The 26,335-nt window shown below is 47.2% G+C and overlaps 1 protein-coding gene across 1 annotated transcript in view; it reads left to right on the top strand.

The window, feature by feature from the left end:
• Positions 1–15,414: 15,414 nt before the first annotated feature.
• The window catches only part of AGBL1 (AGBL carboxypeptidase 1), a 351,974-nt gene continuing 341,053 nt past the window's right edge, over positions 15,415–26,335 (top strand). The window contains exons 1-4 of the mRNA XM_056866097.1: positions 15,415–15,478; positions 18,121–18,267; positions 20,560–20,691; positions 23,358–23,451. Of these exons, the coding sequence (XP_056722075.1) occupies positions 18,144–18,267; positions 20,560–20,691; positions 23,358–23,451 (350 nt within the window). The 5' untranslated portion in view covers positions 15,415–15,478; positions 18,121–18,143. The remainder of the gene's footprint in view (positions 15,479–18,120; positions 18,268–20,559; positions 20,692–23,357; positions 23,452–26,335) is intronic.

Raw genomic sequence — 26,335 nt, forward strand, 5'->3', positions numbered from 1 at the left:
AATCATTAAGGCAGCATTAAGCTGCAATTGATGTACATTGTAGGAACAAATGCCATAATAAAAACAGTATCATATGTGTAAGGTAGGTAAGTAAAATTTATTGTGGGAGGCCAAAGACCATAACAATATAACAAAAAAACGACGACTGCCCAGGCAATAATAAATATAACAATAAAAGAAAACACAACAACGTTAAAAACAGTTATAAAATTGTCAGGACCAGGGCATAATATAGATGGCGGCACGTTAAGCATCAAGATGAAAGTTTAACACAAATCTTCTTGGCTGCCAATGCATGCAGTGACATCATACAGGTGACATCGTGATCCTCATCAGATAAAACATAAGTAGGGTTGCCAGCTCCAGGTTGGGAAATACCGGGAGATTTTGGGAGTGGAGCCTGAAGAGGGCGGGGGTTTGGGGAGGGGTGGGACTTCAACAGTGTGTCATGCCATAGAGTCCGCCTTCCAAAGCGGCCATTTTCTCCAGGAGAACTGACCTCTGCCACCTGGAGATCAGCCAGAGATCTAGGGTTGCCAACCTCCTAGTACCAGCTGGAGATCTCCTGCTATTACAATTGCCCTCCAGCCGATAGAGATCAGTTCACCTGGAGAAAATGGCCGCTTTGGCAATTGGACTCTATGGCATTGAAGTCCCCTCCCCCAAACCCACCCTCCTCAGGCTCTGCCCCAAAAACCTCCCGCGAAGAGGGACCTGACAACCCTACTTGGAAGCTAAGCAAGGTCAGCCCTGGTTAGTTGTTGGATGGGACACCACCAAGGAAGTCCAGGGTTGCTATTCAGAGGCAGGCAATGGCAAACTTGTTTAGCTTGGAAAGAAGGTGGCTAAGGGGAGACATGATAGAGGTCTATAAAATTATGCATGGTTTGGAGAGAGTGGACAGGGAGAGGCTTTTCTCCCTCTTTCATAATACTAAAACGCGAGGTCATCTGCTGAAGCTGGAGGGTGAGAGATTCAAAACAGTTAAACGGAAGCCTTTCTTCACACAGCGCATAGGTAAACTGTGGAACTCCCTGCCCCCAAATGTGGTGATGGCTGCCAACTTGGAAAGCTTTAAGAGGGGAGTGGACATGTTCATGGAGAAGAGCCATTGCCACTAGTCAAAATGGATACCAGTCATGATGCATACCTATTCTCTCCAGGATCAGAGGAGCATGCCAAATATATAAGGTGCCGTGGAGCACAGGCAGGATGCTGTGGCTGCTGCAGTTGTCTTGCTTGGGGGTTTCCTAGAGGCACCTGGTTGGCCGCTGTGTGAACAGACTGCTGGACCTGATGGGCCTTGGTCTGATCCAGCAGGGCTTTTCTTATGTTCTTAAACCACTTCTATTTGTTTCTTGCCTTGAAAACCCTATGGGGTCACCATAAATCAGCTGCAACTTGATGGCAAAAAAAGCTTCCCTTCCATGCAAGGATGCTGCCCTGCAAATCTCCCTCCGCATTCCATGCTAACTGGTAGTGACGTGTTTGCTGGTAGAAGGTGTTCTACAGCCCTTAAAGCCGTTTGGACAATTTTTTTTTTTTACATTCATTAGATTCCTTTTTGCAAGGAAGGATAGGAAACACCACGGCCCCCAAATCATCAATTAGAAAACTTGAAACAGAAAGGGAACCAATTTAATTCCTGCAGAAGTTTCTTTCCTTGGTGCAATTAAGCAATGTCTTTCTTCAAAGACAGACGGAGGCAATTAAATTGTGGCGTGTTACAACAATAGTAGGGGGGGGGAGATTTAAAAGTTTCATGGTAGAACTGTGCAGAGATGGTGTAGTACAGAGCAGACGTGCCACTTCTGTCTGGATTATAACGTGCAAGTTTTCCTTGCTTATAGGATTCATCTCTCTGCTGCAAAACATAGATCAAATTGAAATGTTCCACAGTCCCATTAAGGTTTCGTGAATCACCTGGAAAAGCGAATACTTTTCAGACTAATGCAGTCTTGGGGTGCATCAACAGAGGCATAACATCCAAATTGCAAGGTGTCATAGTTCCACTGTACACTGCATTGGTCAGGCCACACTTGGAGTATTGTGTGCTGTTCCGGAGGCCTCACTTCAAAAAGGATGTGGACAGAATGGAGCGGGTGCAACCTTTTGGGTGCTAGTTTTTTACAGGTAGATTCCCCCCTCCCCTGAAGGAGAGCATCCAACATGCTAACCCTATACAGGACTGGCTTGAGAGCCAGCGTGGTGTAATGGTTAAGAGCAGTGGACTCTAATGTGTAGAATTGGGTTTTATTCTCCACTCCTCCACATGAAGCCAGCTGGGTGACCTTGGGCTAGTCACGGTTCTTTTCGAGCTCTCTCAGCCCCACCTACCTCACAAGGTGTCTGTTGTGGGGAGAGGAAAGGAAGGCCATCGTAAGTAGGTTTGATTCTCCTTAAAAGATAGAGAAAACCGGCATATAAAACCCAGCTCTTCTTCTTCTTGTTCTTCTTCTTCTCCTCCTCCTCCCCCAAATTTGCAAAAGTTATGAAACCAGCATCGGTGGAGGCAAACGAGAATTCGAATGTTGGTCTGTCTGCTGAATCCTCGTTATGCGAGCTAACCACACCTTAAACAAAGCCATGGTTTTGCATGATGTCTTATGCGAGGCAGTTAGTAGAATCTAGTGGATTCCTGGGTGATTGCAGCCTGCAAGGTGGGGATTGCACATTTGAATGCCCCCTAAAACGTTCGTACCCACCCACTCCTGGCACATATCAAAATACCACGCCAGAGAAGGCTAGTTGGAACCCTAGTCTTGTGCAGGTATTTATTTTGTCATTCAATGATGCCATCCTTGTGTCCTCTGCCACTCAAAATGGTACCGTTAAGAAAACCCTGGCTGGTACAGCTTGTCGTAACTGGCCTTTCAGGGGGACCGGGGGCCTCTCTGAATAAGCAGCACCCTTTGCCAGCAGATGACAGGCCGATCCGCCACTGCTTTGTCTTGAGCTCAACGCGGCGACTTTAATCTCCGAGCCGCGGACATGGGGTTTGGCAACCCCGACAACTTGAAAAGGACTGCACATCAAAGCCGGAGCGGCATCAAGGGAAGCGAAGCACCCGGCTCAATTATCAGTTGGCTGAAAAGTCAGGGATGGCCCAGCCCAATGGATGGGGCAGGCAGCTGTCAAGGAGGGGAATAAAACAGCTCTTGTTTCCTGGATCCTTGGTACAGCAGAGTTGGGGGTGGGAATTAGATCGTCTTTCTGTTTTTCTCAGTTGGAGCTCATTCCATCTACATCCTCTTGCTCTTTCTACATTCACTCATGATGAAAAGGGTAGAGTTGCCAGGTCCCTCTTCACCACCGGTGGGGCGAACCCTACAAAGGGCAGGGTTTGGGAAGGAGCAGGACTTCAATGCCATAGAGTCTAATTGCCAAAGCGGCCGTTTTCTCCAGGTGAACTGATCTCTATTGGCTGGAGATCAGCTGTAATAGCAGGAGATCTCCAGCTAGTACCGGGAGGTGGGCAACCCTAGATCTCCAGCTGATCCCCTGGCGGCAGAGGTCCGCTCCCTTGGAGAAAATGGCCGCTTTGGAAGGTGGACTTTATGGCATGACACACTGTTGAAGTCCCACCCCTCCCCAAACCCAGCCCTTTTCAGGCTCTACCCCCCAAATCTCCCAGTATTTCCCAGCCTAGAGCTGGCAACCCTAAAAAAGGTAAAGGTCACCTGTGCAAGCACCGGGTCATTCCTGACTCATGGGGTGTTGTCACATCCCAACGTATGTTTACGGGGTGGTTTGCCATTGCCTTCCCCAGTCGTCTACACTTTACCCCCAGCAAACTGGGTACTCATTTCACCGACCTCGGAAGGATGGAAGGCTGAGTCAACCTTGAACCGGCTACCTGAAACCAACTTCTGTCGGGATCGAACTCAGGTCGTGAGCAGAGCTTGGACTGCAGTACTGCAGCTTTCCACTCTACGCCACGGGGCAACCCTACCTATCTTTTATCTGATGAGGATCACGATGTCACCTATAATGAAGGGGTAGACAAGGGTCACTGGGAGGAAACTCATTGGAGGAACGCCTGCAATTCCCTGCCTGCATTTCTGTCTAGGGCGGCGGCCAAGCACAAAAGTCCCCTTTGAAGACCCCAGGGAACTTGCCAAAGTCCACCCTCCTGGGCGGCATTCTTCTTGCCTGGCAAGCAGATGAAACAGTTCCCTGCTTGCTTAATTGGAAGAACTCGCCTCACCGCGAGGCTATGCACACCTGTCCACATTCAGGACCCGGGAAGGGGGCTGCCCCCCAAGCCTCCTCACAATGGCATTCTGCGTGGCAGGGAGAGCTCTCGTGCTGGAGAAGAGCGCGAGGAATCTGCAGGCCCCTCCCGCTCCGAGCCGTCGAGCTGCAAAGCAGTCGGCTCTCGAGCAGCCTCGGACGCAAATCGTAATGACAAATCGTCCCCTGATAGTCTTTGCCATCTGTGCTTGACATCCGAGGATAATTGGCAGAGGATGTCGTTGACTGCATTTGACAGGTGACAGACAATTGTATTTAATATTTGACTGGGGCTGGAGAGTGGCCGTGCAGTGGCCTTTAGCACAGTCGAGTTGAAACGGGCGAGAGGCAGATACCACTGTGCCCCATTGGGAACTGGGTGTGGCAAATGGAGCTGCCCCCCCTCACTGGAAATTAACTCTTCTGAGCTCGGCTCCAAAATTTAGAGGTGGTCGTGTTTCCAACGGCATCCCGAGGAATACAACAGACCTGCCGAATGACCCCCTTCGGAGCCATTTGAAACTTTGCCCTACGGATCTCTTCCCGCTTGGCCTGGAGGTGGCAGTAGCAGCAGCTGGAACTGAGACACCTCTGGAAGACTTTCTGAGGAGCTTCTCTCCCTCCTTGGCCCCTGAAACACTGGACAGAGTGTGTCTAGTGCTAGGGTCCCTGGGGCATGTAGTTCTCCATGATATGGCTCCTGTTCCCTCCTGCTACTGCTCCTTTGACCAGCGGGAGAAAATTAATGGGGAGGAGGGAAGTGGCTCAGTGGTAGAGCATCTGCTTGGCATGCAGAAGGTCCCAGGTTCAATCTCCAGCATCTCCAGTTAAAGGGACCAGGCAAGTAGGTGACGTGAAAGACCTCCGCCTGAGACCCTGGAGAGCCGCTGCCGGTCTGAGTAGACAATACTGACTTTGATGGACCAAAGGTCTGATTCAGTATAAGGCAGCTTCATATGTTCATGTGTACACCATCAGAGATGGTGTGACGTCACTTCTGGGGAAAACCTGCACATGAGTTTGGTCCTTTCCAGGAATCTCTGGAAGTGCTATGGTTTTATCATAGATAGGGTTGCCAGGTCCCTCTTCACTACCGGTGGGAGGTTTTTGGGGCAGAGCCTGAGGAAGGCGGGGTTTGGGAAGGGGAGGGACTTCAATGCTATAGAGGCCAATTGCCAAAGCAGCCATTTTCTCCAGGTGAACTGATGTCTATCGGCTGGAGATCAGTTTTAATAGCAGGAGATCTCCAGCTAGTACCTGGAGGTTGGCAACCCTAATCATAGAGTATCCAGCAATTCCTAGAGAGGTGTGATGTCATTTACTGACATCCTAGATTCCTAGAGAGGTGTGATTCCTAGAGAGGTGCGATGTGACATACCGGTTTTCCCCGGAAGTCGCTGATGGCACCCGCTCATGTTGCCCCTTCTAGACTCTCACCCTGGAAACCCTAGGGGAGGGCAACCTGTTTTGGCAGATTAGGTCGCACTGTTTAACCTGCGTGTTTTTATTTTGTTGGTGGACTCTTATTTTTTGCATGTCTGGCTTGGCAACTTGTAGCTGCATTGTGGAGAGCCAGCTTGATGTCATGGTTAAGAGTGGTGGTTTGGAGCGGTGGACTCTGATCTGGAGAACAGGGTTTGATTCCCCACTCCTCCACATGAGTGGCGGAGGCTAATCTGGTGAACTCAATTTGTTTCCCCACTCCTACACACGAAGTCAGCTGGGTGACCTTGGGCTAGTCACACTCTCTCAGCCCCATCCACCTCACAGGGCGTCTGTTGTGTGGGGGGGAAGGGAAGGTGATTGTAAGCCGGTTTGATTCTTTTTTAAGTGGAAGAGAATGTCGGCATATAAAAACCAACTCTTCTTCTTCTTCATTAGGGTTGCCAGGTCCTTCTTTGCCACCGGCGCGAGGTTTTTAGGGTGGAGCCTGAGGAGGGTGGAGTTTGGGGAGGGGAGGAACTTCAATGTCATAGAGTCCAATTGCCAAAGCAGCCATTTTCTCCAGGTGAACTGATCTCTATTGGCTGGAGATCAGTTGTAATAGCAGGAGATCTCCAGCTAGTACCTGGTAGTTGGCAACCCTATTCTTCATTGTTAACCTCCTTGAGTCTAAAGCTATAAGGTGAGATAGAAATATTTCAAATAAATAATCTGCTAATAGGGGAAATACTGAAGCCTCTTTCTCCTCCTTTGCTGGAGCCCTGTTCCAGATTGGGCCCAGGGGGTCCTGTAAGGTTACCAACCTCCAGGTACTTACATACAATATGAGACATTATATACACAAAAAGACCTACAAGAAGTCATTCATAAATATTCATATTTTTAAATGTCCAAACAAGGTACACATTCTTCTTCCACAAGCTAATCTCATGTAGTCCAATGGATGCCAATAGTAATGGAATATATGGCCGTTTCAAATTCTTGGCAATTTAACAATTCTTCAGTCCTTCAGAAGGCATCTTGCAAAATTTTGTACCAAGCTTTCATTTTCAAATTGTAGGTCCCACCACGGGTAACATTCAGGTGCCCGTCCCAAGAAGGGTAAAGAAGCTCAGTGTGGGAATACAATAGTATGATTTACTAGTTGCTAAATAGCTAACCGGACTCTACGACATTGAAGTCCCCTCCCCAAAACCCTCCCTTCCAGGGCTCTGCCCCAAAAACCTCCTGCCAGTGGCAAAGAGGGACCTGGCAACCCTAGCCCAGGGGGTCTTGGGATTCAGTTTCCCTCATGCAACTCAGAATGCACAGGCTAGCCACAAACATCTGCAGCAATGGGAATGCGGGTGCAATAAAGTTGGTAAAGTCTAAAGTTCTAAGGCAGCTTCCTGCATCGGTTGCATCTCTAACTAATAACAGACGGACTTGACTTTTTTTTAAAAAAGTAGGCTTTGAAGTGCCAAGTCAAGTTCTTGTGAACAAGCGTTGCGGCCTATTTCTTTTATAACAGGAATCCGAAGCATCAGTGATCAAATCTGATACCCGAGTGAAGGTTAATCTGGGATCATTTTTTTTTAAAAAAAGATGCAGCCATTTATAAATTATGAATCAACGTGGCAGGATTTGAGCTGACCTACACTGATAGGTTTTTTTTTTTTAAATAAATGACCTCAAATTGTACTTGTTAAAACAAAACAAAAAGGGTTACCTGTATATAAAAGAAACAGGATGACGGAAGCATAAAGGCTCTAAAGAAAAGAGAATGCCGTATAACAAAAGCACATTAACTACAAAGAAAACTAAATGAGTAATGAAAACAAATTCAAAAGAAAAGAATCTGATTAGCAACCCATTAGGAAATAAAAGGTTACCCCAGAGAGAAAATTGGCTTTCTCATTTTTTTTGAAGGAATGTGAAAAAACGCTAATAGGATAAAGTTGAAAAAGCCACCTCCTGAATATCAGGTGTTTTGATTTCTTTTGGATTTCCTTGATTCTCTCAATATTCCCATTCAATGAAAGACCTTAAAAAAAAAAGTTACACAATCATGTGTTTTATGACAACTTCTGCATAATGAAATAATTAGGTGATTAGAAATGCATTAGAAATAAGGGAAGGGAAAGTCACAAAGCAATTCACGGAGGTGTCGAGAGGAACTTGCATAAAGGCGTCAATTTGTTCAAAAGCAAAAACAAAAAAAAAGAAAAAAAAAAGCCAATGCCACCACAAGAGTAGGAACAATGAAGAAAAGCAATTATGTTTATAAGAAAGGACCTAGGAACTATCTGGCTGTTGAACCTCATTTCTGTAGTTATCTGTAACAGAACAAAGAGATGTACAAGGTAGTTATACAAACCAGCGAGCTTCCTTCTGGAGGATGAAATCTTCCATGTCTCTACATTGACTGATGGTTAGTGGTCCATATGCTTCACCTGGCCTTAAGAAGCTTCCTGTTTGGCACATATAAGGTTGCCAACCTCCAGGTACTACCTGGAGATCTGCTATTACAACTGATCTCCAGCCGATAGAGGTCAGCTCACCTGGAGAAAACGGCCGCGTTGGCAATTGGATTCTATAGCATTGAAGTCCCTCCCTTCCCCAAACCCTGCCCTCCTCAGGCTCCACCCCTAAAACCTTGCGCTGGTTGCCAAGAGGGACCTGGCAACCCTAGGCACATAGCTTGTTTGGCACATAGGTAGCTTGCCTTTTCTTTCCTCTGCCTTCCTCAGTGGTCTACCATCCAAGTACTAACCAGGGCCAACCCTGCTTTGCTTCTGAGATCTGAGATCAGATTAGCCTGGGCTATTCCAGGTCAGGGCAATAATTGTCACAGAGGAAGGGGTGTATGTAAGCAGAAATAATGCCATAGAACGCCAGCCTCTGAAATCTGTAAAATGGGCACTTTGTCCATCAATTGGTTCTTGTAGGTTATCCAGGCTGTGTGACCGTGGTCTTGGTATTTTCTTTCCTGACGTTTCTCCAGCAGCTGTGGCAGGCATCTTCAGAGGAGTAACACTGTGTGTTACTCCTCTGAAGATGCCTGCCACAGCTGCTGGCGAAACGTCAGGAAAGAAAATACAAGACCACGGTCACACAGCCCGGATAACCTACAAGAACCAATGAACTCTGACCGTGAAAGCCTTCGACAATATTGTCCATCAAGATTTGCAAACCAGAGAACCAGAATTTCTCAATCTCATGCCTGGTTCTGGAAACGCTTCTGTCGATGTGCAATGTACATTATTAAGGTTACTCGATCCTTTTCAGCTGTGGAGACTCTTCTTGGAGGATTAAAGTTGTTACTTAATAGTTCTGCACAGAGGCCCTGAGATACAACTTTCACCATCTTTAAATAGGTCCCATTGCTCTTACCTGGCCCACTTTTACAAAGCCGAAATAGATTGGCTGGTGTGGCTGTCATCTCTCTTGGGTGAAGGGGAGACTTGCCCTTCCTCATCTGCATATGCTAATGCACAGAGAGGAGTAAACATACTAGTGGATGTTGGACAGGTAGCAAATGTTGACATTCCCATCTGAAGGCTGAGAGTTTTGTGGAATGTCTGAGTTTCAGGTTAGAAACATTCTGGGATTATGCATGTTCAGTTCTGCCATTGTGTGTGTGTCAAGTGCCGTCAAGTTGCAGCCAACTTATGGCGACCCCTTTTTGGGGTTTTCATGGCAAGAGACTAACAGAGGTGGTTTGCCAGTGCCTTCCTCTGCACAGCAACCCTGGTATTCCTTGGTGGTCTCCCATCCAAATACTAACCAGGGCTGACCCTGCTTAGCTTCTGAGATCTGACGAGATCAGGCTAGCCTGGGCCATCCAGGTCAGGGCAGTTCTGCCATTACTCTCACAAAAACAAAGGTTTTTCTCTGCTCTTTCCTTCCCCTTCGGTCTCTTCTCTGGAAACAACAACTTCTCTCATCGTACAGCCAGTGTGGTGTAGTGGTTAAGAGTGGTGGTTTGGAGCGGTGGACTCTGGAGAACCGGGTTTGATTCCCCACTCCTCCCCATGAACGGCGGACCCTAATCTGGTGAACCGGGTTGGTTTCCCCACTCCTCCACATGAAGCCAGCTGGGTGACCTTGGGCTAGTCACTGTTCTCTTCGAGCTCTCTCAGCCCCACCTACCTCACAAGGTGCCTGTTGTGGGGAGGGGAAGGGAAGGTGATTGTAAGGTTTGATTCTTCCTTAAGTGGTAGAGAAAGTCAGCATATAAAAACCAACTCTTCTTCTACACCGTCGGGAAGATATCAAAATGTACTTTTTAAAAAAAAAATCAGGGGTTAAGTAGGTAATAGGGCCGCTAGCCCCAGCCCCAACAGCGGCAGGAGCATTTGAGAGGTGGACACGCTAGGATTTCTCCCAGTTCTGCACAATTTTTTTTGTGGGGGGGCTTGCTAAGAGGTTGATCTTGCACTCAAGCATGTGATCTGGGGGGAAACAAAAGACAGATCCCTGTACAGGATCTGTCAATCCTTGTACTTGGACACTTTTAGTACAATCCTAAGCAAAGTTGCACCCCACTAAGTCTATTGAAGCCATTGGGTTTAGAAGGGCTTAAGTGGTAAGCTGCAGTACTGCAGTTAGAATAATGGAATGTTTTTACCATAGAGATCAAGAACATTCCTAGAGTGTTGTGTGCTGTGGCAATGTCACTTCCAGGTTTTACCATAGAGATCAAAAACATTCCTAGAGTGTTGTGTGCTGTGGCAATGTCACTTCCAGGTTCCTAGCCAGACGTGACGCTGTGGTATTGCACGACGCAACCTCCCCTTCCTCGTTTCCCCCCACTGCTCCGTTGAGCACCTATAGGAGACAGGCAACCTTAGTAGGAAAGGTGTATATTAAAAATGTGACTTTTCTTTTGTGGCATTTTTTGGGCTGCATTTCATGCTGAACGCGCAGCCCTGCCTGGTGTTTGCCCTGCCTTTCCTTTTGTGGTTTTCATTCAGATGCAGATGGGGCCGCCTTGACATCTGGGGATGCTCTGATCTGCCGCGTGCCTTTGAATAGTACAAGAATCTCAGAAAGAGCCAACGGTGTTAGAACACAACAGGGGCAAAGGGAATTATGTAGAAGGAGGAGAACGGCAGAGCGCCGGCATGTGTTGCCTTAAGCTTCGTTTCCATGTATTCTGGGATTGGCTGATATCCCTGCTATGCTATTACTTGTTGGGAGGGTGAAGTCGCCCTACATTTCTTATACGCTTCGTCTTCTCTGCTGGCTCATCACAGAACCTTTTTTCAATCACAGTGGGTGATTCTGAAGGATATTCTCTCTCATAATACTAGAACGCGGGGTCGTCTGCTGAAGCTGGAGGGTGAGAGATTCAAAACAGATCAAAGGAAGCATTTCTTCACACAACGCATAGTTAAATTGTGGAACTGCCCCAGGATGTCCACCACTCGTGTGGAGGAGTGGGGGATCAAACCCGGTTCTCCAGATCCGAGTCCACCGCTCCAAACCGCCGCTCTTAAACACTACCCAACCATAGCAACAGAATAGGGCTTGTGTTTGGTGTATTCAAAGACAATGTGAAAATGCTGAGCAGATTAGCCTTGTTGGGAGTTGAGATCTGGAGGATCCTCGTCCCTAGATACCCTTGGGGGCTGTGCCACAAACAAAGCCTGCACTTGGGAGAAACAGCCATTTGTGGCATTTCTGTGGCATTTTCTCAAGGCCGCCTCCTCTTCCTCTGACATTTGGACTGATTGCAATGAGATCTTCAATAACTAGGGTTGCCAACTGCCAGGCACTAGCTGGAGATCTCCTGCTAATACAACTGATCTCCAGCCGATAGAGATCAGATCACCTGGCGAAAAATGGCCGCTTTGGCAATTGAACTCTATGGCATTGAAGTCCCTCCCCAAACCCTGCCCTCCTCAGGCTCCGCCTCAAAAATCTCCCACTGGTGGCGAAGAGGGACCTGGCAACCCTATCAACAACTTTGTCTGAGAATTTGTTCGGGGGCTGATTTTGCAGTAAAAGCAGTATCCTCGGGGGTGGGGGTGGGGTTGGGGGTGGTGAGGACAGACGATGGCATCTTTCCGACTGGTCACTTCCTGAGCCCGAGGGCTGCTCTGTAGTCCAACTCGGTGGATGGATTTCACGGTTAGATTTCAGCAATAAAGTCTTTCATTGATTTATGTTCCCTATTACACTTGGCTGTTTATTTTAGCTGATTGGATTGCATGTTGCCTAAGCCATTAACACAAATAGTGATGACACCCCAAAAATTTTTTTGGGGGGGGCTTGCTAAGAGGTTAATCCTGCACTCAAGCATGTGATCTGGGGGAAAACAAAAGACAGATCCCTGTACAGGATCTGTCAATCCTTGTATTTGGACACTTTCAGTACAATCCTAAGCAAAGTTACACCCCACTAAGTCTATTGAAGCCAATGGGTTTAGAAGGGCATAAGTGGCAAGCTGTAATACTGCAGTTAGAAAAATAGAATCATAAAATTGGAAGGGACCTCCAGGGTCATCTGGTCCAACCCCCTGCACAATGCAGTTGAAGGTCTGCTCATGACCTGAGTTCGATCCCAGCGGAAGTCAGTTTCAGGTAGCCATCTCAAGGTTGACTCAGCCTTCCATCCTTCCGAGGTCGGTCAAATGAGTACCCGGCTTGCTGGGGGTAAAGCGTAGATGACTGGGGAAGGCGATGGCAATCCCCCCTCCCATAAACATAGCCTGCCTAGTAAACGTCGTGATGTGACGTCACCCCATGAGTCAGGAATGACCCGGTGCTTGCACAGGGGACTAACTTTACCTTTCTAAGTGTGCGGAGGGTAGCACTACTGTTTTAGCATCATTGTCTGGATTTGCGGCAGGGGAAAATTCAGTTTGAAAGGCATCTAGCAGTATAGAAGGCGACAACTTCAGTTTATTACAATCTAAGGTTTCTCAGACGGGCTTGGTGACTTGAAGTGTTCATCTACAAGCGGATTAGTTGTATAAACTGGTTTGCATTCAAGGTTAATTAGTCTAGGATGGGGGCTGTGGCTCTGTGTTTGCATACAGAAGGTCCCCGGTTCAATCCCTGGCATCTCTGTTTTAAAAGATCAGGTAGCAGGTGATGTGAAAGTCCTGGACCTGAAACCCTGGATTGCCGTTGCCGGTCAGAGTAGATAATACTGACCTAGGTAGACCAATGGTCTAATTCAGCAGAAGGCAGCTTCATGTGTTCATGATGCTTGGTGTCAGATCCCTTCCTTTCTGTGTGTGTGTTAAGTGCCGTCAAGTCGCTTCCGGCTCATGGCGACCCTATGAATCAAAGTCCTATCCAAAATGTCCTATCTTTCTTGCTCAGATCTTGCAGATTGAGGGCTGTGGCTTCCTTTATTGAGTCAATCCATCTCTTGTTGAGTCTTCCTCTTTTCCTGCTGCCCTCAACTTTTCCTAGCAGGACTCTTTTCCAGTGACTCTTGTCTTTTCATAATGTGACCCAAATATGATAGCCTCAGTTTAGTCATTTTAGCTTCTAGGGTCAGTTCAGGCTTGATTTGATCTATAACCCACTGGTTTGTTTTTTTTGGCGGTCCACGGTATCCATAACACTCTCCTCCAACACCACATTTCAAAGGAATCGACTTCCTTCCTTTTAGTGCTTTCTACTTTCTTTCTAGCGCTTTCTACTTCCTTCCTTTCTAGCGCTGCATAAATATCCTGTGCCTGGTATCCCAGAAAGCTTTCTGTTGATAACAGTTAGACTGAATTGTTGTTAACTGTGAGACAGATGACATACAAATCACACAGCTGGAGAACCGTTGACACTGATGAGCACAATTTTACAACGGTTTTTAACTGAGTTTTTTTTTTTTTAGCTGGAGTATCTTTATTTTCTGTGATGTTGAGGCTTGAGCCGGCATTGTTTAGTGGTTAGAGTGTCAGACTAGGGTCTGGGAGCACCAGGTTCGAATCCCTCCTCTGCAAAGGAAGCATGCTGGGTGTCTAGGGTTGCCAACCTTCAGGTAGTGGAGAAAATCAGTGCAATGGTACAAAAATTGTATTGTGTTTCAAAACAAATCAACAAACAAAGTGGACTACAAAAACAGTATCACATTACAAATATATACAAAATATACAATCCATGTATGATGCAGTCTGTAAATAGTACAATCTTCTTAATGGATATATGTAGGAAAATTCATTTGAAAAGTCCATAAGGTACATGTATAGATGATCACAAAGTCTTCATTAAGCAAAGGTGCATGGGGGACGGCCGTTTCAAGGATATTTCTTCAGCCCCAATTTCTTCAGCCCCAATTCTTCAGCCCCAAATGTAGGATTAGAATATATATTATATTTAATGTTAGAATATATATTATATTTAATGTAGGATTGTAATTGGGGCTGAAGAAATATCCTTGAAACGGCCGTCCCCCACCCACCTTTGCTTAATGAAGACTTTGTGATCATCTATACATGTACCTTGGAGCCCCGTGGTGCAGAGTGGTAAAGCTGCAGTACTGCAGTCCAAGCTCTGCTCACGACCTGAGTTCGATCCCAGCGGAAGTTGGTTTCAGGTAGCCGGCTCAAGGTTGACTCAGCCTTCCATCCTTCCGAGGTCGGTCAAATGAGTACCCAGCTTGCTGGGGGTAAAGGGAAGACGACTGGGGAAGGCACTGGCAAACCACCCCGCAAAAACAAAGTCTGCCTAGAAAACGTCGGGATGTGACGTCGCCCCATGGGTCAGGAATGACCCGGTGCTTGCACAGGGGACCTTTACCTTTTTTACTTTATACATGTACCTTATGGACTTTTCAAATGAATTTTCCTACATATATCCATTAAGAAGATTGTACTATTTATAGACTGCATCATACATGGATTGTATATTTTGTATATATTTGTAATGTGATACTGTTTTTGTAGTCCACTTTGTTTGTTGATTTGTTTTGAAACACAATACAATTTTTGTACCATTGCACTGATTTTCTCCAGTGCTATTTTCCAAACCTTACGGTATTAGCACGGAGGTGCTTTATTTTTTGCATTGCAACCTTCAGGTTGTAGCTGGAGAAGCCCTGCTATCACAACTGATCTCCAGCCGATAGAGATTGGTTCACCTGGAGAAAATTGGCCGCTTGAGCAATGGCATTGAAGTCCCTCCCTTCCCCAAACCCAGCCCTCCTCAGGCTCCGTTCCAAAAACCTCCTGCCAGTGGTGAAGAGGGACCTGGCAACGCTACGGGTGACCTTGGGCATCATAACTTGTCTCCCAGGGTTGTTGTGAAGATAAAATGGAGGAGAGGAGAATGATGTTAGCTTCATTGAGCGGAGAAAGTGGGGTATAAGTGACGTGAATAAAAATAAAATTTTAACGTTTGCTGTTCCTTTCCTGAGCCAATTGCTAGGGCAGGGGATATGTACATAATGCAGGTGACTAACTAAATACCCCACCTAGAACGGAAGGGTCCTGTCTTGTGTTTGTCTGCTCTCTCCGTCTCTTTTTGTGTAGCTCAGTGCTTATAGCAGAAATACTCAGGGAGGTTTGGTAGCAGCGGTGAACTTCCAAGACTGTAAATCAGGATCATGTGTTTTAGCGGGGTCACACAGGCCCTTTTCGAGGAGAGACATCATTTCCTTTGTAGTTCCTGAAGCTCCTACAACCTGCCACCCAAAAGGTTTATAATGGGGGGGAGAGAGAGACAGAGAAATCCCTTTGCTCAGCTTTTCCCTTTCAAACGTGTTTGCAACATAACACCGATGGCAAAAAATCTGTTTGCATTGCAGAGCTCCTGTGATAAGGACGTGATTCTGAATATCTTGAGCGTTCTTACCGATCTTCTCTCTGTGGGTAAGTAGAAAAAGCGGAATTTTTCATGTAAGGAAAAAAAAAATAGCGTCCCACCGACTCGTCTCAATTCAAAACGATAGAGAATTCAGTAATGCATATACCCCACCTTATCTTTGTGATCTCAAGGCAGCTAATGAAATAGCTAAAGCTGCCAGGACAAACCATACAAGTGTCTAGCGAGTTAAAATCAGCACACAAACACACACACAAAAATGTAGTTAAAAGCCAATGCAGACAGTTATAACAGTTAAAACACGTTGAAACTGATCTGTTGGGGCTTCCTCTGCTCCTCTCGCTGGCTGGAAAAGGATTACTGAATATGCATTTTTTTTTACAAATGTAGCTGTTTCTCTCTCCGTTCAGTGCCTGAATGTGCAGTGTTAGTTTAGCCTAGAAGAAGAAGAAGAGTTGGTTTTTATATGCCGACTTTCTCTACGACTTAAGGAAGAATCATTCTGGCTTACAATCACCTTTCCCTCCCCACAACAGACACCCTGTGAGGGAGGTGGGGCTGAGAGAGTTCAGAGAGGACTGTGACTAGCCCAAGGTCACCTGGCTGGCTTCATGTGCAGGAGAGGGGAAACCAACCTAGTTCATCAGATAAGCATCCGCCACCCATGTGGAGGAGTGGGAAATCAAACCCGGTTCTTCAGATCAGAGTCCACCGCTCCAAACCACCGCTCTTAACCACGACACCACGCTGGCACATATCTCTTTATCAAACACTGAGCTGGATTCAAGTCCATTAGCACCTTAAAGGCCAACAAGATTTCCAGGGTATAAGCTTTCGTAAGTCAAAGCTCTGACGAACAGAGCTTCGACGTTTGAAAGCTTAATACTGTGGGAATCTTGTGGGTCTCTAAGGCGCGTCGGGACTCCAATCTAGCTCTTCTCCTGCGGACCAGCCTGGTTACCCACCTGAAACTTTCTCTGGGACAAATACCAGGAAACTGGGACAGTCCCTTGTAAATGGGAACCACCGGAGGTGCAAAGGCAGAGGGGTCTGGGAGGCGATCAAACCCGGTTCTCCAGATTAGAGTGTGCCGCTCGTGTGGAGTAGTGGGGAATCAAACCCGGTTTGACTAGCCCAAAGTCACCCGTCTGGCTTCTTGTGTAGGAGTGGAGCCTAGGGAGGGACAGATGATTTTGGAGTCGTGACCCACACCCAAAACAAGCACCACTCCCCACATAAAACCTTGAGAAACAACGTATGGGTGATATCCAGCTAGAATTTTTTGCTGAACCTCACCCAATCTTTTTCTTTACTGCAGCCTGTGTCACTGAAGGATCACATTTATTTATTTTTTAAAAAGGTAAAGGTCCCCTGTGCAAGCATCGGGTCATTCCTGACCCATGGGGTGACGTCACATCCTGACGTTTCCTAGGCAGACTTTGTTTACGGGGTGGTTTGCCAGTGCCTTCCCCAGTCATCTTCCCTTTACCCCCAGCAAGCCGGGTGCTCATTTTACCGACCTCGGAAGGATGGAGTCCATCTTGAGCCGGCTACCTGAAACTGACTCCCGTCGGGATTGAACTCAGGTCATGAGCAGAGCTTGGGCTGCAGTACTACAGCTTACCACTCTGTGCCACGGGGCTCATTATTTATTTACTTCATTTATATTCCACCTTTCTTCCCAGGGGGTTCCAAAGAGGGTTACATCGGTCTCCTCTCCTCCATTTTGTCCACACAACAACCCTCTGAGGTGGGTTAGGCTGAGAGGCCCAGGGTCACTCAGCAAGCTTCCATGGCAGAGTAGGGATCCGAACCTGGGTCTCCTGGATCCTAGTCCAACATTCTAGCTGCTAAATTCGCTGGGTCTCCAAAGGGAGCTCTTCTCTCTTTTTTCATGAGTGGAAAAGATGGTTGTGTCCCGCCCTACAGTTGCAGGGTTCATGCAGCCAAGCAGGTATGAAATATCATCTCAAATAATGAAGTAAAATATGTGTTTTCAGGGAACCCCCTACCCAAAATAATGAAATTCCAAGGAGACAAGTGTTAAGCCAGAGGAACAAAATGCCTACATGTAGATAATATTAATAATACTTTATTGCAGTAATAGACCAGAAAATATTGCATTTCTATGCTACATTTCCAAAAACCTAAAACCTTGCATGTAGATAACTGGAGAAACGATGATAGAATGGAGTCAGGGGAACTCACTCATCCCTAACACAGGTTATAAGAGCCCCGTGGCGCAGAGTGGTAAACTGCAGTCAAAAGCTCTGCTCACGACCTGAGTTCGATCCCGACGGAAGTCGGTTTCAGGTAGCCGGCTCAAGGTTGACTCAGCCTTCCACCCTTCCGAGGTCGGTGAAATGAGTCCCCAGCTTGCTGGGGGTAAAGGGAAGACGACTGGGGAAGGCACTGGCAAACCACCCCGTAAACAAAAGTCTGCCTAGGAAACGTTGGGATGTGACGTCACCCCATGGGTCAGGAATGACCCGGTGCTTGCACAGGGGACCTTTACCTTTACCTTTAACACAGGTTATATATTTTTTACTGGTAGACCTGTGCAAAAATTGTCATGCATAAAGCAGCCCTGTTCGGTGAAGAGGCCGTTTATGGCAGGGCCTTTAAGGGGGTTTGCGTTTGAGTCACAGGAAGTCTTCTCAGCCATCTTTCCATTTGCGCCTGCGCCTAGGGACCGACCGGAGGATCCACTACATGATTAGCAAAGGAGGCAGCGAAGCGCTTCTGCAGGCCCTGGTGAACGCGGCCCAAACTCCCACGCCGGACTACAACGTCCTCTTGTTCCTGCTCCGCCTGGCGGCCAAGGTGGGCCAGAAAGGTATTGCGGACGAACCTTCTGATTTTACGAGGCTGTTTCCCCAGTTGTGCCTTTGTGCCCTGAGTCTGAGAGAGAACACCTGGAGTTATTTCACCACTGGCAGGAGGTTTGGGGGCAGAGCCTGAGAAGGGCAGGGTTTGGGGAGAGGAAGGGCTCCAGTGCCATAGAGTCCAATGGCCAAAGCGCCCATTTTCTCCAGGTGAACTGATCTCCATCGGCTGGAGATCAGCTGTAATAGCAGGAGATCTCCATCTAGTACCTAGAGGTTGGCAACCCTATTTTTCAGGCCCGGAAAAATTCGCCACAGGGTAACATGGAGCCGGTCCCTTTAAAACACTGGTTCCCAACCGGGGGTCCGTGGACCCCCAGGGGTCCACGAGAACTAAATTAAGGTCCGCGAAACAAAGTTATAAACCCATAATAAATTAATATTTTCAATTAAAAGTTCTCTATTATAAAAATATATATTCAAATATTATTCTAAGTTTAATGTTTAACTAACAGTTATGATTAAAGTTTATTTTCAAATTCTCGGAATTTTTATTTTGAACCTTGGGGTCCCTGCACCGAACAAAAAAGTCCTAGTGGTCCCTGGTCAAAAAAGGTTGGGAACCACTGCTTTAAAAGTTAAAGGGAATGGCTCCTAGGTTAGTGAATGGGAAAACCGTGCAGAGCTCTGGGGGCCTATTTTTTAAGGTAGAGGCATCAAATTTGCAACACTGCTGTGGGTGTCTCTCCTTACAAGAACCCCCGGGATTTGGTGAAGATTGGGTCAGGGGGTCCAACTCTTCTTCTAAAAACACCCCTCGGAATAATCCAGTTTTGCATATTTCAAGGGGTTAGCAAAATGTATTTGATGTGATCTGGAAATTCCTTAGGGACCCAGAATAGCTGATGCAGGTCTCTGATTCCTCTCTGTGCCAGGGCCCTTTCTGCTGGAGGTAGCAAAATGTAGCTCTGATTGCTGTGTGCCAAAGAGAAGCGATGCAGAGCCTTCAAGGCAAAGGAACAGGCACATGGATTTGTTCCGAACATTGAAATTAGTGGAGCATTGCAAGCATATATGAAGCTCTAGAGCACTGGTTCCCAACCAGGGGTCCGTGGACCCCCAGGGGTCCTCGAGAACTAAATTAAGGTCCGCGAAACAAAGTTATAAACCCATAATAAATTAATATTTTCAATTAAAAGTTCTCTATCGTAAAAATATATATTCAAATATTATTCTAAGTTTAATGTTTAACTAACAGTTATGATTAAAGTTTATTTTCAAATTCTCGGAATTTTTATTTTGAACCTTGGGGTCCCTGCACCGAACAAAAAAGTCCTAGTGGTCCCTGGTCAAAAAAAGGTTGGGAACCACTGCTCTAGAGCAAGGGTCCCCAACATGGTGTCCGTGGGTGCCATGGCACCTGCTGACACGTTTCCTGGTGCCTGTCAAGTGTTTTTAGAAAGTGGGTGGGGCTTTTGCCCAGCAAGGCTTCCGATTGGCCGCTGAAATTTGATTGGCTGTGCAGATTTTTTGAAAACATTGCTTTGGCAGCAGCTGCCACCACATCACAAGGATCTTCACTGTGTGACTGAAAGTAACTGCGGCAGCCATTTTGTGGCTGGCTCTGCCTTCTGTGGCAGCCATTTTGTGGCAGCCATTTTGTTGTTGCGCCCACCACACTCTCTCTGAGTTCTAGATGTACCCACTGTAGGGGGGGAAATGGAAATTAATCCAATCCCTTCTGTGGGGCAATATCCCAGCACTCACTCGGTGCAGGATATTCCACCTGTTTCAAGCAGCAGAGTTCAAAACAGCCAATATTATACATGTGGAGGAAAACGAATAGCACACATTTTAAAATGGAAGAAAACTGTTTTTAATAAATGTCCATAAAGTATTTTAAAACAAACAACATTTTCCTTTAGAGGTTTCTATAACATTTACCTCATATTAACTGAAACAGGGTGACATCTTGAGTGAGAGTGAGGCAGAGAGAGACAGAGCAGTTGGCAGTGTCAGTTGATTACAAGTAACTGTCACCAGAAGGGAGCGGCTGATTCTAGAGGAGCACAGAACCTTCTGTCAATCAAATTAGGCTCCAGCGTTTAATCCAACACCCATTGGCTCTCCACGGGCTCAAACAATTTTGGGGACCCCTGCCCCAGAGAGAAGACGGCGTTTTGGAGACATTCTGATAAAATGTGGTATGATGTCATACTGAAGAATGATCTTTGTTCTATTCAAACTGGGAAGGGCGCACCTTAGTTATTAATTATGTCTTTTTTTTCTTTGCTGTTCCTCAGATAAAAAGTTTGGGCTGAAAGCTCAAAAGCTGGAGGCCGTTGATGTGACACTCAGTTTGGCAAAGAAGAATCTAAACCACAAGCAGAATCTCACCCATTGCCTTTGGGTGCTCCGGGTTTACGCTTCTAGTGGTGAGTGTGTCATCTTCCCTCTTCTCTTTTGTTTAGCATGCTCAGAGGATTGTCTGCACTCTGGGCGTGCACACACAACACCCACATCTTGCATTTGGGTGGCAGGGACTGGGGCAGGCTGGTGGAAGGCAGGAAGAGAAAGGATGCAAAGGGCTGCCAAGCAAACAGAAGAGACCACATAGGAATTCCTGAGTTGACTGCCTGGGTATGAAGATGCTTGGCTTGCAGCCTCTCAACAATCCGTGGAACCTCTCAATGCTTTGCAATTGGATTGAGCCCCCATGGCAGCCATGTTGTGAATGGTCCCATCTAGGGTTGTCAAGACACCTGTGCAGGTGAGGGATCCCCTGCTTTGGGCCCCTCCCCCCGGCGCCTTCAGCTGGCCGGTGGGGGTCTTACCAGCCAAAAATTGAAGTCCAAGCCTCATCACCATCGGCACATTGATGTCATTTCCGGAAATGATGTCATCACATCACTAATGATATGGGAGTTGCTCTGGTATTTGGGCAAAGCTCTATGGTAAAAACAACTTCCACCATAGTGTTTTCGCCTGAACGCCAGGGCATCGTCAGCAATGTGATGACGTCACTTCTGGAAGTGACATCAACGCGCCGATGGTGATGAGGCCTAGGCCTCAATTTGCGGCTGGTGAGACCTCCTCCCCCACCAACTGCTAGAGGGTACCTGGCAACCCTAGTCCCACCCCTCTGTGGCAGCCATTTTGTGACTGGACCCAGCTTCCTATGGCAGCCCTTTTGTGATGGCATCCATTGCCTAGGGTTGCCAAGTCCCCCTTCGCCACCAGCGGGAGGTTTGGGGGGCAGAGCTTGAGGAGGGTGGGGTTTGTGGAGGAAAGGGACTTCAATGCCATAGAGTCCAATTACCAAAGTGGCCATTTTCTCCAGGTCAACTGATCTCTATCGGCTGGAGATCAGTTGTAATAGCAGGAGATCTCCAGTTAGTACCTGGAGGATGGCAACCCTACCACTACCTGATCTCGAAATTTCTACCCACAGGCTCGACATGGGTGGGACCACTAATCTGGGGTTTACGAGCAATAATAAATATTTTTAACAGGTAGTCCCCCCCAATCAGCCTAATCTACTACTACATCTTGGCTCTGGCTAGGCTTGTGGGCCTTAAGGTGAAGCTTGGGGTTTTCCTGGAATGATAACTGATCTCTAGACAACAGAGATCAGTTCCCCCTAGAGAAAATGGCAGCTCTGGGGGGCGGACTCTCTGGCTTCACATCCTCACTGAGGTCTGGCCCCTCCCCAAATTCTGCACTTCTCAGGCGCTGCCTCCAAATCTCCAGGGATTTCCCAAGCTGGAGTTAGCAACCCTAGCTGTGGCACACTGGGAGCAACGTTCTTGGGTCTGAGGAAACAGCCCTGTCCTTAAAAGCTCAGGAATTCCCAGAGGGTTTATCAAAAATATGACGAACGTTACACCCGATCATCACGCTCCGCATGGGGTGATCCTCTGCAGGACAGCTGACGATCGCATTCCGGTAAATCCCCGATGGACCAAGATCCCCGCCACCCTCCCTCTGGTTTCTTCTTGTCCTCTTCTAACCTCATGGGCTGCTTCCCGCTCGCAGGATTGTAACTGGGCCATCCGCACTTGGCCTGGCTCGAGATGCTTAGCATTTTAAGTCTTCCCTCCGAAGATTTAAGGCTATTGGCTGCCGGCCCCTGTCAGTTTCCTGTGTGGGTAGAGGAACCCAAATGGTGTCACACTATGGACTTTTCTGGGCAGTCAGCCAAGACGGCAAGGTCCAGACCCTCTCTCTGTCTCTAAGATAAACAGTATGTGAAAGAGGGTCCCTGTAACGGAGATGGCAGTTGACATGCATGCATCTTTATTTAGGTTACAGGTCCCTGGATTTCTTCCTACTGCCTTGTGCATGCATTTTCTTCCCTGGGCTGCATCTAATTCCAGCAAAATCATGTTGTGTGTGTGTGTGTGTGTGTGAAGATGAAGGCAGATCTGAAATGAATCTATCTTAAAGAAGTGGGGGGTTTGTGTGGGCAGCAAATCATCTTATGGGTCAAATCAGCTAGCATAATACTAGAACGCGGGATCATCTGCTGAAGCTGGAAGGTGAGAGATTCAAAACTGATAAAAAGAAATATTTCTTCACACAACACAGTTAAATTGTGGAACTCCCTGCATTATGATGATGGCTGCCAACTTGTAAGGCTTTAAGAGGGGGGTGGACATGTTCGTGGAGGAGAGGGCTATCCATGGCTACTAGTCAAAATGAACTCTAGTCATGATGCATACCTATTCTCTCCAGGATCAGAGGAGCATGCCTATTATATTAGGCGCTGTGGAACACAGGCAGGAGAGCGCTGCTGCAGTTGTCTTGTTTGTAGGCTTCCTAGAGGTACCTGGTTGGCCACTGCTGGACTTGATGGGCCTTGGTCTGATCCAGCAGGGCTTGTCTTATATTCTTATGAGCATGCCTATTATATGAGGAGCTGTGGAACACAGGCAGGATGGTGCTGCTGCAGTCGTCGTCTTTGGGGGCTTCCTAGAGGCACCCGGTTGGCCACTGTGTGAACAGACTGCTGGACTTGATGGGCCTGGGTCTGGTCCAGCAGGGCTTTTCTTATGTTCTTACGTTATGTTCAAGTATAAGATTCTCCCCTCCCAATTCACAGTTACGGTGGGGACCACGCTGGGAGTGAACGGAGCCATGGAACTGCTATTCAAAGTCATCACGCCTTACACCAGGAAGCACACCACGACAGCAAGGTAGGCACCAGGGTTCACCTTTTCCAGGCTTGGGGGAAATGGAAAAGATGCTACCGAGCAAAAGGGAACCTGACCCGGGGGAGGCCATTGGGTGTACTGGCCAAACTGGTTTCACTCCATCAAAGCCAAGTCACAGGCTTTTCATTTGGGACACATTTCTGTCATTGCGCAAAATGTGCAAAACAGAGTTGTTCAGGAGGGGAGTCTTGTTGAAAGAGCAAAGCTCTAGTGGAATGGATCCGCCCAGGAGGTGAACTCTAATAGGGATGATGTGGTTTTTCCCTTCTGGTTCTTTCATCCCAGCACCAATACATTGTGTTGTTTCACTAGGAATCTTTGCTGTTAACACATTTTGTCATCTGCTGGCTAGGGTTGCTAGTTCCAGGTTGGGAAATACCTGGAGATTTGGGGGATGGAGCCTGAGGAAGGACGGGTTTGGAGAGGGGAGGGACTTAAATTCCATAGAGTCCAATTGCCAAAGTGGCCATTTTCTCCAGAGGAACTGATCTCTATCGGCTGGAGATCAGTTGTAATAGCAGGAAATCTCCAGCTACCACCTGGAGGTTGGCAACCCTACTGCTGGCTGATTAACTGAATATTTCTATTGTACTTGAGTTCGGTGAGAAAGGCAGGCTATAAATAAAAATAAATAAACATTCCTTTTTAATTTGAAATGCTGGATTTTGGTCTTGGGACCTTCTGTATATAAAGCAGATGTTCTATCAGTGTAGAGTTGCCAGCTCTGGGTTGGGAAATTCCTGGAGATTTTTGGGGCAGAGCCTAAGGAAGGCGGGGTTTGGGGAGGGACCTCAATGCCATAGAGTCCAATTGCCAAAGAGGCCATTTTCTCCAGGGGAACGGATCTCTATCGGCTGGAGATCAGTTGTAATAGCAGGAGATCTCCAGCTAGTACCTGGAGACCGCCAACCCTATATCAGTGAGGCCTTCCCCCTCCGCACAATGTGAAGCTGCCTTATATAGAATCAGGCCACAGGTCTGGCGAGGCTGGTGTTGTCTTCTCTGACTGGCAGCTGCTGGCCCGGGTCTCAGCTGGAGGTCTTGGAGGGATTGAACCTGGGACCTTCTGCATGCAAAGCAGATGCTCCACCACTGAGCCACAGTCCCTGTCCTGACCCAGAGAAGATATCTTTTTCCATGTACCAGGTGCAGAACCAATACTGCAAGAGTTTGCTTTGCAGATAACACCCCCCCCCCCAAGTAAAACCTCAAGGGTCAGAGCAGAACCAGTGTTTATTTTTAAGTGCACTCAATGCTGTTCTGAGGCTGCCTTTTTCTCTTCCTGCCAAGCTGTAAAGCTGCCCTGGGTCTCTAGCGTGAAGCTAAAATTAGCCATGCAGCTGTCTGCTCCGGCCCTGTGTCCTGTCCCTAGCTGGTTCTCGGAGCGAGAGTTACAAGCGCTGCACGCCTTAGAAATGAAAGCGAGCACGTGTGCGTCTCCATGTTGAGCCTGCGCCTGCATCTCCCACTACCACTGTTTTAATGCTGCAGGAGGCAGGAGAAGAGGTTAGGAAGAATTTTCTACCAGTTAGAGCGGTTCCTCAGTGGAACAGGCTTCCTCGGGAGGTGGTGAGCGCTCCTTCCCTGGAGGTTTTTAAGCAGAGGCTAGATGGCCATCTGTCAGCAATGCTGATTCTGTGACCTTAGGCAGATGATGAGAGGGAGGGCATCATGGCCATCTTCTGGGCATGGATTAGGGGTCACTGGGGGTGTGGAGGGCAGTTGTGGCTTTCCTGCATTGTACAGGGGGTTGGACTAGATCACCCTAATGGCCCCTTCCAACTCTATAATTCTATGATTCTAGGTTATAGAGGAACAACTCATGCCTTGAAATGAAAGACAAGGGTAAGGGGTGGTTGATTCCTAGGGTTGCCAACTGCCAGGTAGCAGCAGGAGATCTCATGCTAATTCAACTTATCTCCAGCCGATAGAGATCAGATCACCTGGAGAAAAATGGCTGCTTTGGCAACTGAACTCTATGGCATTGAAGTCCCTCCCCTCCCCAAACCCCGCCCTCTTCAGGCTCCGCCCCCAAAATATCCCGACGGTTGCGAAGAGGGACCTGGCAACCCTATTGATTCCATTGAAGGGTTCCCTGCTAGTTAAGGTCCCTGTCTCTCCTCTATATAGAGTTACCAGCTCCAGGCTGGGAAATACCTGAAGAGTTTGGGTGTGGAGCCTGTGGAAGGCAGAGTTTAGGGAGGGGAGGGACCTCAGCATGGCATAATGCCATAGACTCCACCTTCCAAAGCAGCCATTTTCTCCAGGTGAATTGACTTCTGTCGCCTGGAGATCAGTTGTAATAGCGGGAGATCTCCAGCCACCACCTGGAAGTTCTAATAAATTGTTACATATGCTGAACAAACAATAGTTAAAGTAACATACAGCACTGGCTCATAAATAGTAATATCGAGCAACTAGCAAGTCATAATTACAATCAATTTTACTCAAAATTCAGTATAGACATACTACAATAAATGAGGATGAAATAAGAAGCCACAAAACCGGTTATATCACCGGAATAAATCAACAGAAAGAAACAAGTACAAATACCCAGTTCAATCAACTGAAAAGGAAAGTCTAATTCCTCTTGTTCTTGTAATCCACAACTCCTGATAAGATTCAAGGAGAATTCACGTGCTGATCAGTTCATCAAAGTAACATCTTCTAAGCTGATATTCAGTGTAACGAAAATAATAACGGTGGCACAATAATGCTAGACGTCCATATCCGACGGTTTCAAAAAATCAGAGAAGTATCATAGAAAGTCAGTGACAAGTCAGTGACAAAACGACACTTCCGGATACATGTTCGTTTTGCTCATAAGCTTCATCAGTTTTTATAATTTTATAGGGTCAAAGACCTC

This window comes from Euleptes europaea, chromosome 20 (assembly GCF_029931775.1).
Source record: "Euleptes europaea isolate rEulEur1 chromosome 20, rEulEur1.hap1, whole genome shotgun sequence".
NCBI classification, from domain to species: Eukaryota; Metazoa; Chordata; class Lepidosauria; order Squamata; family Sphaerodactylidae; genus Euleptes; species Euleptes europaea.